Genomic DNA, 13,059 nt, shown 5'->3' with positions numbered 1-13,059 from the left:
GGTCATTTTGTGTCCCCCCCCCCGTTGGAGAACCAGCATCCAAAGAAAGGAATTGCTATATTGACAGAGGCAATTGTAGATCTGGGGTCTCCAATATACAGTAGGGGTGGAAAAACTATGTCTGTAAACCAGGACTTCATGGAGCATCTCTTGGGGCTTCTGTGCCTGGTAATAACCATAAATGGGCAACTGCACCAATGGGACCCAGTAAGAGTAAAGCAACTAAGGGCTCCGACCTTTCCTGCTTCAGTTCTCCAATCCCTACTCCTGTTCCCTGGGATCACTTTCCAAAATCAACCACTTGCCTACAAGCCGCGGCTCAAGCCCTGCTGTCTGCTACAGTGGGTCAGTGATAAGGTGGAGAACACAAAGAGGAAAAATGATTTTTATTAGGACAATAATTTTACTCAAAATCAAGGCAATTCTGCAACTTGTGAGTGGATAAACAAACTGTTATACATCCACCAATGGAATATTACTCAGGCATAAAAAGAAACAAACTCTGCTACAAGCAGTAACAGGAATGAAGCTCACATGCATAATGCTTAGTGAAAAGAAGCCAAGTCAAAAGGCCACCAAGTATCCGAGTGCATTTGCTTGACATTCTGGAAACAGCAGAACAGATCAATGGTTGCTAGGGGCTGGCGGTGATGGAAGGGGCTGACTACAAAGGGACACAAGGGAACTTTTTTGGGGGATGGAAATGTTGTAAATCTTGATTTTCTTGGTGGTCATGTGACTGTATGCAGTTGTCAAAACTCAACAAACTATGCTCAAAAGGGTGAAGACAGCCTCCAATCAGTAAAATAGTTGCCACGAGGATAACCATTGACTCTTGCACCTAGAAGAGGCTCTGCAGCCCCCGGATGATTTTCCTTGGACACAGAATTCTAATAAAATTAGTTATAAAACTTTTAGGTTCACAGTCAATTCTAAAGTGGAATCTAAAAAGGGAGAAGGAACCACAGTTGCACCAAAAGTAAACATAGCGAAGGGGACGGAAAAACCTGCAACTAGCAGAAACAGGAACTAACACAGAAGTGACTTTTGAACTTTTGCTACACAGGGAAGAAGCCAGCCTTCCACTTCTAATTATCTTTGCAGATATGACTTTATTCTAGCATATTATGATCATCAAAGAATAACATGATGATTCTGAATAACCAGAAATGAATAACTAAATCAAGCAGATTGTGTTTAGAAAACAGGGAGGTTAAGATTTTGGGAGCAAAAAATAGTAAATTTAAACTTACTTTTTTAATTTGTAAGTTTAAACAGAGTTTAAACATTTTTCAAAAATTGACTTCTGGGCTGGCTCAGTGGTGTAGTGGTTAAGTTCGCACGTTCTGCTTCTCGGTGGCCCAGGGTTTGCCAGTTTGGATCCTGGGTGCGGACATGGCACTGCTTGGCAAAAGCCATGCTGTGGTAGGCGTCCCACGTATAAAGTAGAGGAAGACGGGCATGGATGTTAGCTCAGGGCCAGTCTTCCTCAGCAAAAAGAGGAAGATTGGCAGTAGTTAGCTCAGGGCAAATCTTCCTCAAAAAAAAAAAAAATCGACTTCTACAAATCCTTTAGTCCAGGAAGACACTGGATGATTGTATTACTATAGATATTTTAAAAACAGAAATTCACCTTGTCACATTTAAAGCACCAACCATGCTAACAGAATCTTGCATGTAAAGGTCTTTAGATGATGTAGTTTTTATTGAATGGATAAAAGCTATTTTAAAATCTTACACGGATTTGATCTATGTAAATATCATTTAAGATGATAGTTTAGTGGTTAAACTCTGGAGTGTAAGTTTGAACGCTTTTCTACCGCTCACTTGTGAATTTGGGCAAATCACGTGATCTCACTGGGTCTCACTTTCCTATGGAACAAGGATAATAAAAATATCTCCCTCATAGGATTCTTTTGAGGACAAATAAGATAATACACATAAAGAGCTTAGAACGACGCCTGACACACAGGAAGTGCTCCATAAGTATCAGCAGCAGTTGTTGTTAGTGTTATTACATGAGGACATACTGTTTGTGCTACTCTTTGAAGAACACACTTTGTTAGCAGATACTGCCAAATGTCCGTATGAATAATTACAAAGTTCTAAATGAATGGGGTCTGAATTAATAAAATATAATTGCAAATGAGTATATACCAATAGAGAGACAATGTAATAAAATAAAAAGAACAAAAATTTAGCATTAACCTACACCTGGGTTTGAATAAGGGTGGTCTCTCAACAAATACTTACTATGAGCCCGGTAAGCGCAAGGCCGTGTTGGATTCTAAAGTTATAGCAGTGAGCAAAAGAGACACGGCTCCAGCCCACAGCCCCAGCTCACTCACTAGCTGGGAGATTTGGTGCCAACTTAATTCTCTCAGTGCCTCAGTTTCCCCCTCAATAAAATGCTAATCATAGTTAACTCCTAAGGGCGATGCAAGGACTCAGTGGCATCGTGTGTGAACTGCCCACTGGGCACAGCACACAGCCTCCTGGAGGAACCCAATACACGGTGCTTCCATGGATGGGAAAGAACTGGAAGCCTGCAGCCCTGCTGAAAGGACAATTTGCAAAATTTCTTAGAGCTTTAACATTCAAGAGACTATTTACTAATCAAACCCCACCAGCACCACCAAAATGATATTCACTTTCAAGAATATTGAGTTTTAAGCAGGAAAATACAATAGTGATAAATATTTAAATCCCAAAGCATGTGAACTACATCCAATCGACTATTGATTCACTATATTTCTCACTTCAGTAAATTCAGCAGGAAATTTGACATGAATAAGAGAGAAGGATTTTCATTTAATGTTCTGATTTGTACCTCATTTATACCTGGTCCTTTGGAAAGATTAAAGAATACCCTAAGATAATTTCATACTATTTTAAATTTTCTTTCTAAATATATGTGATACTTGAGTCCTGAAGCATGGTGAAATTAACGTCTGTGATTGATATATATTATGGAGGTTTTCTTTGAGACACTTTTCAGAAAGAATATCTCACATATTTTTAGGTCAACACTTAACAATTGTAGTTAATTTCCATAGTTAACAATTATGGTTAATTTCAAAATTAGCTGGTGTGAGATAACAGACGATATATATTATTGGTATTTGCCCCAGTTCTTGGCACAGAGCTCCTAAAACCCTTGTAATTTCCTAGGTAATAAGAACACAAGAGCGGGGGCTGGCCCGGTGGCGCTGGGGTTAAGTGCACCCGTTCTGCTTCGGCGGGCCGGGGTTCACCGGTTCGGATCCCGGGTGCGGACGTGGCACCACTTGGCACGCCATGCTGTGATAGGCGTCCCACATATAAAGTAGAGGAAGATGGGCACAGATGTTAGTTCAGGGCCAGTCTTCCTCAGCAAAAAGACAAGGATTGGCAGCAGTTAGCTCAGGGCTAATCTTCCTCAAAAAAAAACAACACAGGAGCATCTCTTGTTCTAATATTGGTCTTTGATCTCAGATCCTGACACAGGGCTCCTTAAATCCTTATAATTTCCTGAGTGACAGGACTGTCTTTTGTTCTAATGAGGTGACTCTGGTTGGGTTCCTGGATGGCTCCCGGATGCGGACTAGTCACTGGAAAAATGAAGCCATGCTTAGAAGCGTGAAATTTTCAGCCCCGCCTCCATTCTCTTGAGAGGGAAGGAGAGCTGAAAATGTAATTAATGATCGATCATGCCTACATGATGAAGCCTCCATAAAATCTCAAAAGTACCAGGTTTGGAGAGCTTCCAGGCTGACAAACACATGGAGGAGCCAGGAGAATGGAGCACCAGGAAAGGGCATGGAAGCTCTGCACCCCGGCCCTCACACCTTGCCCTACACATCTCTTCCACCTGGCTGTTCGTCTGCATCCTTTATCACATCCTTGAATAAACTAGTAAACTTAAGTGTTTCCCTGAGTTCTGCGAGCTGCTGTAGCAAATTAATCGAATCTGAGGAGGAGGTGGTTGGAACCTCTGATCCACAGTCAGTTGGTTAGAAGCACAGGTGATAACCTGGACCTGCGACTGGCGACTGAAGTGGGGGATGGGGGGAACTACAGGGAGATAGTGTCAGAACTGAGGTAAACTGTAGGACACTCAGCTGGTGTCCGAGACTTGCTCGTTGGTGTGGGGAAAAACCTCCACACATTTGGTGACCAGAAGTGTCAGAAGTGAAGTGTTCCCTGTGAAGGTAAAAGACATGACCAGGGAAGAAACACACAGGAGAGAAGAACTGGATTTTCTCCACACAGGAAGGAAAAGACTGGAGGTTTTCCATTTACAGTTGGTTATTATGATTATCACCTAATTCTAACCTTCAGTGCGATGTAGAGACCACTTTTTTAAAGAGGGGTGTAACTTACCTGACGGTATCGAATGAGCAAGTAGTCAGTTATTTATAAGAATGATCTGATACCAGAAAGAAAAATGCCATTATTCTGAAAGAATTTGAATCATTTCTTGGAGATTATCTTACTAGGACCTGACCTCTGTAAGCATTTATGTGTTACGTATATGTGATGTTGAGGAGGCGTTTTAAATAATAAAAACAAAATTAAAGTAACAGAACAGTTTAAATGACATTTGTTAGGAAACTGTATAGTTTGACTGTTGAAATTGAAGCACTTACTTCTTCGCTGACAAATTTCCACTCCTGCTTAAGCTCTTCACACCACATCTCCCACTCTTTAGCAGCTTCCAGCAAACTCAGCCATTTCTCCCACAGAGCCGACGCGGTTCTGAACAGACATACGCCATCGCTGTCTGTGCATGCAGGCCTCAAGTGTCTGAGGACCTGTCGTAGTTTCATTAACTCTTCTTTGGTTGATATGAGATTTGATACCAAGGCCTTAAGAAAGAAAAGAAAAGGAATAGGAAGGATATAATGTCTATTAATTTTCCTGGTACTTATAAACTATTTTAAATCTTGAACATGTAATAATTTTAAATCATCCATAAATATTACATGATCCATTTTTTAGGCCCTTTGGAAGCCAGTTTGAGACAGATGAGAATTATCTATGTACTATTGTAGTGTACATGAATTTGGAACTATGGGGACAAATAATGTCCCATAAACCAATTTTTCCAAGTAAGAATGTGTTTCAAAGGCAAATATCCTACCAGTTCATTTTATTTTAATGTAAGTCTCCTGTATTACTAGGTATTAATTTGTACAATACTTACTGTATCAACCACCATTATTTAGGTTTTTTGTTCTTTGTTTGTTTTGGGGTGAATGTTAAGCACAGATGATTTAGAATGTTCTCACCCAAATCCTAATAACATAATACCATAAATTCTAACACACGAAAATAAGCAAAAATTAAAATTGCTTTGTAACAGGGTATAAGAAGTAACGAGAATCTAGCACTCATGACAGCTGCATTAAGTTCTCTGTCATTGATCCAGCAACGTCCAAGAAAATAACACGAGAGGTAAAGGTTTAGAAAGAGCAATCAATAAGGACAGTACGCTACTGGGGAGAGAACTGTCCTGTGAACCCAACTGATTCATTTTCTCAGAACCGTTGTTCTTTTGGTTTGAGGAATTCTCTGGAGTGTACCACTCAGGTTAAAGATTTCTCTGGGTCACAACAGAGGCAAATTCCCTGCTGCCTCCACCTGCTCTTTCTGCCAAGTTTTTGTGCACAGTCTTACTGGAGATTTGCAAATACTGGTACCTTGCTCTGTTCCAAGCGCTCCAAAGCTTCTTTGTAAGATACGGGCAACGGGGACATGGCCTGCCCGAGAACCGTCTCCATTTGGTTGAGATTAGTGTAAATTTTCTCTTTAATTTTTCTATAGCATTTGTAATTCTCGAGACACCTAGTGAGGCACAGTTAGAAAAAAGGTGATATTACATTTTATTTAGTGCAATAAATTCTGAACTTTCCAGAATGAATTCTGAACACAATAAAAAACAGACTGTAATTTCTTGTTGCTATTCAACGTATTTCAAAAATTTTTATTGACTCCCTCCTCCTCCTCATGGGCACTTGCACGAGACTTTAATGCAAACTTTAACAGGCAGATAAGACTGTTCTCAAAACACCCACCTTGGAAAACTGCATTCTTGAACACTGCTAATGAGGTGTTAAATTGGTACAGTTCTTGTAGAAAACCAGTTAGCATTAAACATGCTCATATCTTTTGACCCATTAATTCAACTTCTGCAATTTATCTTAAGGAATTAATCCTAATATAAGGAATTTATCCTAAACCTGAAAAAGAACCTTTTGCACAGTAAGACCTTCTTACTTATTAGAGTATTAATTAAAATGGCAAAAATTGGAATACACTTTATGTGTAACAAAAGGCATAGTTAAGTAAATTACAAGAATCCATTTTATAAAATATTATACAGCAATTACAATTACTTTTATGAAGTTTGTGTCACAACAAGGAAAAGAGCTCATGCTCAAAGTAAAGGAAAAGCAGCATATTTCTTATATGGCATAATTTTGTGATATATTAAAAAACTCTATGAGGGCCAGCCCTGATGGTATAGTGGTTAAAGTTCAACGTGCTCTGCTTCAGCAGCCCAGGTTTGGTTCCCAGGCGTGAATCTATGCCACTCATGTGTCAGTAGCCATGCTGTGGTGGGGACCCACAAAGAAGAACTAGAAGGACCTACAACCAGACTATACAACCATGCACTGGGGCTTAGAGGAGGGGAAAAGAAAAGAGAAAGGAAGATTGGCAACAGATGTTAGCTCAGGACAAATTTTTCCCAGAAGAAAAACAAAGCAGCACTATGAATAAAATTATGTTTACAAAATAGATATAGCGTAAATCCTACACTGAAAACAATTTAAAAATCAACATCAAATATATATTTTTTCAAATTATTAAAACCCAATAATAAACCAGCAAGTAATTAAGGAATATTCAGAGGTCTCAAACTATGTAAAAGTGGAAATACAGAGAAATAAGCTGAGCTCTAGGGCCACTTTTTCACTTTGAGGGGATTTGCTGAGTTTCAGTTTTGTTGACCTTCTCCTGGAATGGGGACAGAGGAGAAAGCCTGGAGCTCATCTCAAGATGGGTGTTTCATAGGAGACCCTCTCTGTAAAGACATCTATAACACATGTACCACAAAGGACCAGACTCCAAAATATAGAATAAATCCCTCAGATCAATAAGAAAAAGATGAACAACCCAATAAAAACTGGGTAAAGGCTTAAATAGGCATTTTTCAGAAGAGGAAATATGAATGACAGAGAAATATTCAAAAAGGAGGTTCAAATTCATTAGCAGTAATAGCGATGCAAATTAAAGCCACAAGGAAATATCACTTCTCACCCATCAGACTGGTAAAAATTAAATCTCATGATATCAAGTGGTGGCAAGGACACAGGGCAACTGGAACACTGATATGCTGCTGATTTGAGTAGAAAGGGGTAAAATCATTTGAAATGAAAAATTTAAGGTGTGCATACACTTTGACCTGGCAATCACAATCCTAGGTACATATATACACAAGGGAAGCTCTTGCATTTAAAAATGTTCTTAGTAGCACTGTTTGTGAATGCAAAAACTGGAAGCAACTCAAATGTCTACCAATAATTGGGTGACTGAATTCTACCACAGCCAAGAATGTGAGGGGCCAGCCCCGTGGCTCAGTGGTTGAGTTCGTGTGCTCTGCTTCGGTAGCCCAGGGTTTTGCCGGTTTGGATCCTGGGTGCAGATATGGTATCACTCATTAGGCCATGCTGAGGTGGCATCCCACATGCCACAACTTGAAGGACCCACAACTAAAAAAACATACAACTATGTACCAGGGGCCGTTGGGGAGAAAAAAGAAAAATAAAATCTTAAAAAAAAAAAAAGAATATGAATAAACTTCAGGATCATAATGATGAGTTTGAAAAAAATGAAGTCGCAGAAGAATACACATACAAGAAAACAGAACACAAACACATAGTAAAGATATTTTTAAAAGCAAGGAAATTATCAATAAAAAACTTAGGATAATAGTTACTTCTGAGTAGAGAGGGAAGGGGCCCACAAGAGAATTCAAAAGTCATGATGTTTATCTTTGAACCTTTGGGTACAAAGCTGTTTGTTTTATCATATGCAGACTTTTTTAAACATTCTGTTGTATGTACTCAATATTAAATAAGAAATAATAAAGTATTTGCCATGGTTTTCTTTACAGAGTGATTTTTGGGGTACTTTTCCAAAGGATTTCTAATGTGTACATTAGTTATATTTAAAAAAATCTGTACTTTGGTCTTAAAGCATTACCTTTAGAAAGAAGAACCTACCTTTCTATTTCGGCCTCCTTTACTTTGCCCGCCTCTCTCACGGCTGCGTTCTTAGAAACCAATTCCTGTAAAGTACACTGAAGTTGTTGTTTGGCTTCAGGGCTGGATACAGCCTCCAGTTTCTCGGTGAGGTCCTGAATGTCTGCTATTGTGGATTCCAATTCCTCTTGTTTCCGGCGAGGCCGCCCTAGTGCTTCTTGTGGATTATCAAGGTCTACTCTATGGGATGCAAAGATGGCTTCAAAGGCAGCGATGATCCTCATCGCCCTGGTGACTGCTTCATTATAGTGTGTCATATTTTCATGAGCATCATTCAAGACATTCTGGTGAAACAGGAGATTAAATGCTGTGACAAAATTGTCAAACGTTTGGGATTTTTGTCATTCATGAATTTTTGTGGTGCACTCGTAACATGTCTCTGGGTCTTCTAAGAGTTAGCATCCTAACTCTTTTATTTTTAGTTTGACCATAGCATACTGGTATTTAAAAATGAATAACTTTAATTGCATAAAGAAAAATTGTTTCCAGATTTAATAAGAAATATAATCTAAATTCAAAAATACATCTCATGAATGTCTAATGATATATGTTTCTGCTCTAGAACTCATATTAGACTATGAATTAAAGAAAACAATTAAATATATTTAATGTATATAACCTTAGTCAATATTTGTGGGGGAAAAAAATGAAAACAAACAAAAACCTACAGACCTCTTGTGTTTTAAAATTAATGGCTCTGCCACTAACTTTAGTTTTGAACACAACACTTAATGTCTCCAGAGCCCAGTCTTCTCATTGAAATAACAAACAGTTGAACTAAATGGCTTTAAAGGGCCCTTCCATTCCAGCTCTAATCATATTATTTTGAGGATTTACGTACATTGTTTCTTGAAACTGCATTAAAAACAATAAAAAAGTACTCAATTTACTCCACATTTGTAAAGTACCAATTTAAAGAACATATTAGAGTTCACAATCTTAGTTTATATTTTGATAGCATTTATACTTTTCAAAATATTTCAAATATATTATCTAATAACTCTGAATTAAAGAAGAGAGTTAATTTTCCCATTCTATAAATTCAACATGACAATTCAGAAAACAGTGAAAGGCATTGTATGAAGCACTGTGTTCCAATGATGTCTAAGACATCTACCCTACTATTGCAGGAAAGGAGGGAGTATGTTGGAGTTGCTCTGCAACAGAGGTCAGCATATTTTTCCTGTAAAGGGTCAGACTAAATATTTTAGGCTCTGCAGGCCATCTGGACTACCACAATGACTCAATCCTGTTGTTGTAGCATGAAAGCAGCTGTAGACAATCCACTAAGGAATGGGCATGGCTGTGTTCCAATAAAACTTTATTTATAAAATCAGGCACTGTGGGCAATTTGGCCCACGGGCCTTAATTTGATGACCCTGCACTAGAATCAGACAGATCTCAACTTGAATCCTGGTTCTGTTAGTGTTACAAGACCGTGAGAAAATGAATGTTTCTGAACTTCAATTTCCTTATTTTAAAATGAGGCTAATAATAGCACCCACCTCCCAGAGTTGCTGTGACAATTAAAGGTAAAGCGTTCAGCACAGTGCCTAGACATTGTAAATCCTAAGTAAATGTGGAGTTATTATTCTGTGTTTCTCTACACCATATTTCTTCCACCATGCCCTACTCTTTCTAAAAAACAAACAAAAAAAACCCAAACTTTGTCCTGAGCTCAACAGATGCTACAAGGAATATAGAAATAAAGGTGTCAAACTCATCTTCTTCTAAACTATAAGACAAAGAATTTAGATGTAGAATGAGTCGGGATTATAAACCAGCCCATTGCAATTTTTTAAATGGCTATTCTCCTGTAGAGAATTTTCCTGTGGAACCTGTAACTTCTTGAGAAGTGTAGACATTAACTAGATTAAAACATAAAATCATGACATAAAGATAAATGAATTAACCACTGAATTAAAAAAAAAACTTACTGTGCGCAAATCAAGACTTGCACTAAGCTGCATGTGAAGATCTTCAATGTCACGTAATTTTGACTCCGTATCACTGGCTTCAAAAGAGTTTTCTTCTCTTTGCTTCTCAGCAACAGTCACAGCTCTAACGCTACATATTTCTGCCTGAACTTGTTCTTGAAACGCTTCACAATGATCCTTTTCACTTTGAATATGTTCGGTTTTCAAACTTATAAGTAAAGGCTGCTGTAACTGAGATTTTATCTGATTTAAAACATGTAAGGAATGTTCCAGTTTGTCCTGAAAATTCTCTTCATCCATTTCTTTCGGTTGGAATTCTAGTGCTATGTTTTGGAGAACTGTGCGCAATGTACCATGTTCTTCTACATACAGCTTTATTTGTAGTATTTCTTTCTCTTTGAATGAGTCATCGAAGGCTTTATTTTCACTTAATTTCTTTATTATCTCATGAGACAAGCATATGGCTTTCTCTATTTTCTGATTCAAAATCTGAGCATTGAGCAGACTGCTTTCTGATGAAGTATTAGGCGTTTTTAGTACTGCTTCAGCCCTTTTCTTAATTTGCAAATCCACAGCCCTCAATTCACTTAGGGATGCTTGATATTTGCCATATTCTTCCACAAATGTGTCCAATTGCTTAATTTTTTCTTCAAGTTCCTTTTCTTTTTGAAATACTAGAGTTTGCAACTGGTCAAGTTGTGAACAATCCCAGTTTAGTCCTGCACAGTCAAACACTTCTTTAAGTTTCAATACTCGTAAGATGCTAGATTGAATACCAGCGAGTCGGTCTTTAAGATGATAGGAGTGCTCTTTAACATCTTGATTTACTTCTTGATGTAGCAGCAGTTCATTGTGCTGTATATTATCAACCTCCTTCTGAAGTGCAGATGTTTTTTCATGGAATTCTCTGTAAAAATTTAGCTTGTGTTCTACTTGATTATGTTTAGTCTGAATGAATCTTTGAGTTCTGTTGGCTCTAGTCTTAAGATTTTTCAACTGATCATCCAGAAATAATTTTTCAAACACACTTAGATCCTTATAGATGTCTGTTAGTTCCTCAAGACATGCTGAGAGTACACTCTCAATTTCTCGCAATTCCTTCTGAGAAGTTGTCAAAATGACACGCTGATGTTCCAGTTCAGTTTCTGTGGAAGTTGTTTCCATTTGGGGAATTATTAGTGTTTCATTTCCTTGAAGTGAAAGCTGAACCTTCTCTATTGATGCAACAAATTTGCTTCTTTCTTCCAATTTAAATTCTAATTGCTGTGATCTTTGAGTTGATTTTAAAACTAGCATTTGGTATTGATTTTGTAAGTCCTGTAGGAGGTTATTTAAATCATCGCTCTCATGTGCTGTAAAGTTAGGAATGTTATCTTTGACCTCTTTGACCAATGACTCCACAGCCTGCTGCTTATCCAGAATGTCATCATGTGTCACCTTGCATTTTCTAATCTGTAAAAGAATGTTGTCTGGGAAAAGGGAAATGGCAGGAATGAGTTCACCTAACAGATTCTTGAGCCATAAGATAGTCTCCTTCATCTCGTTCCTTACATCACAATTCTTGATCTGATTTTCCACTTCTATGTTTAATGGCTCCAATGCTTCCAATTGCCTCTGCAAATTATTTATTGCATCTTCCAAAATCTTCTTTTCTTTTTCTCCCCAAATCCTCTTCATCTGAAGTTCAGTTTGCCCCTTCAAAACAGAAAATCTATGCTTGATAGTGTGGAGTTCAGCAGCCAAGGCAACTATGCTTTGCTTCTCTTCCTGTTCTGGAGAGTTCAGCCTTAACATTAAACACTGCTGCTGCTGCTGCAGACGAGTCTCCAGGTCTTGAATCTTACTCATGAGAAATGTAAATTCCTCGTGTTCCACTACTTGTTGAGTATACTTCTTTTGGACCAGTTGTTCCACATGCTCCCAACTATGTTCGAGTTGCTTGATCTGGCTTTCCAACAACTTCTTATCCATGTCAGTCAGACAGTTTGATAAATTTTCCCATTCTATTTTCACCTTGCTTAAAGAGCCTTTCTCTTTTTCTATTGATGCCAGGAATTTTTTAATTTTGTCCAGATAGGTTGCACTGTCTAGTGATCCCCTAGAAAAAGAAGAAAAATGGAGCTTGTTAATATCTATTATATATCCACATACAGTTAGAGGTCATTAAAAGAAATTAATTCTACTTTGAATTCACAGAAGATTAGATTGTCTATAAGAGTACTCTGTCCTTAAAATAAAAATCAGAACCTCGCACAAAGGTTAGTCTAGGACTAAGAGAAATTACTACAACATCTAATCCATTTGTTACCGTTTTTCCAACAATAATGATAAAAATGCTGACCAAGAAGGTGTAAGCATCAGGCTAATCTTTTTAATATAAAATTGTCTCCTCAAGGGATATCACTGGAAGTAAACCTCATTTAGGCATAAGTATAAAATAAAATAAACATTTTTAATAACAAGAAAGTGTTTATACATTAAAACTATATCTACAACCATTTGCCATCATTTTCAAAGCCAAAAGGAATGCATATATTTTTAAAGAAGTCATTACAATACATACACATTCACTATGTTCCAAATGATTTAAACAAATTAAGCTGATACTAAACAATTGTATATATGTTTCTCTCCACCCCTGAAGTTGAGAATACATTCTTGACAAAAAGAATACTGAACTCCATAGAACTTAAAGCTATTTTGCAGATATTTATACTGTGAATTAATTGTTTAACAGATTAATTTGTAAAATTCATTTAATTAAAAAAATTAATAAACATTTTTTGCATGAAACCAACCGATTTTCTTAAATGGCT

General features: G+C 37.6%; 1 protein-coding gene across 6 annotated transcripts in view; it reads right to left on the bottom strand.

Annotated features, from left to right (window-relative positions):
* The window catches only part of LOC124230766 (nesprin-2-like), a 298,061-nt gene that overhangs the window by 126,482 nt on the left and 158,520 nt on the right, over positions 1–13,059 (bottom strand). For all 6 annotated transcript variants that reach the window (XM_046647128.1, XM_046647127.1, XM_046647130.1 and 3 more), the window contains exons 48-51: positions 10,244–12,341; positions 8,268–8,590; positions 5,682–5,826; positions 4,629–4,847 (exon numbers count right to left, since the gene is read on the bottom strand). In XM_046647128.1, the coding sequence (XP_046503084.1) occupies positions 4,629–4,847; positions 5,682–5,826; positions 8,268–8,590; positions 10,244–12,341 (2,785 nt within the window). The remainder of the gene's footprint in view (positions 1–4,628; positions 4,848–5,681; positions 5,827–8,267; positions 8,591–10,243; positions 12,342–13,059) is intronic.

Source organism: Equus quagga, chromosome 20, assembly GCF_021613505.1.
Source record: "Equus quagga isolate Etosha38 chromosome 20, UCLA_HA_Equagga_1.0, whole genome shotgun sequence".
Taxonomy (NCBI): Eukaryota; Metazoa; Chordata; class Mammalia; order Perissodactyla; family Equidae; genus Equus; species Equus quagga.
Note: the sequence above shows the minus strand (reverse complement) of the source record. Positions and strands in the feature narration are given on the sequence as shown.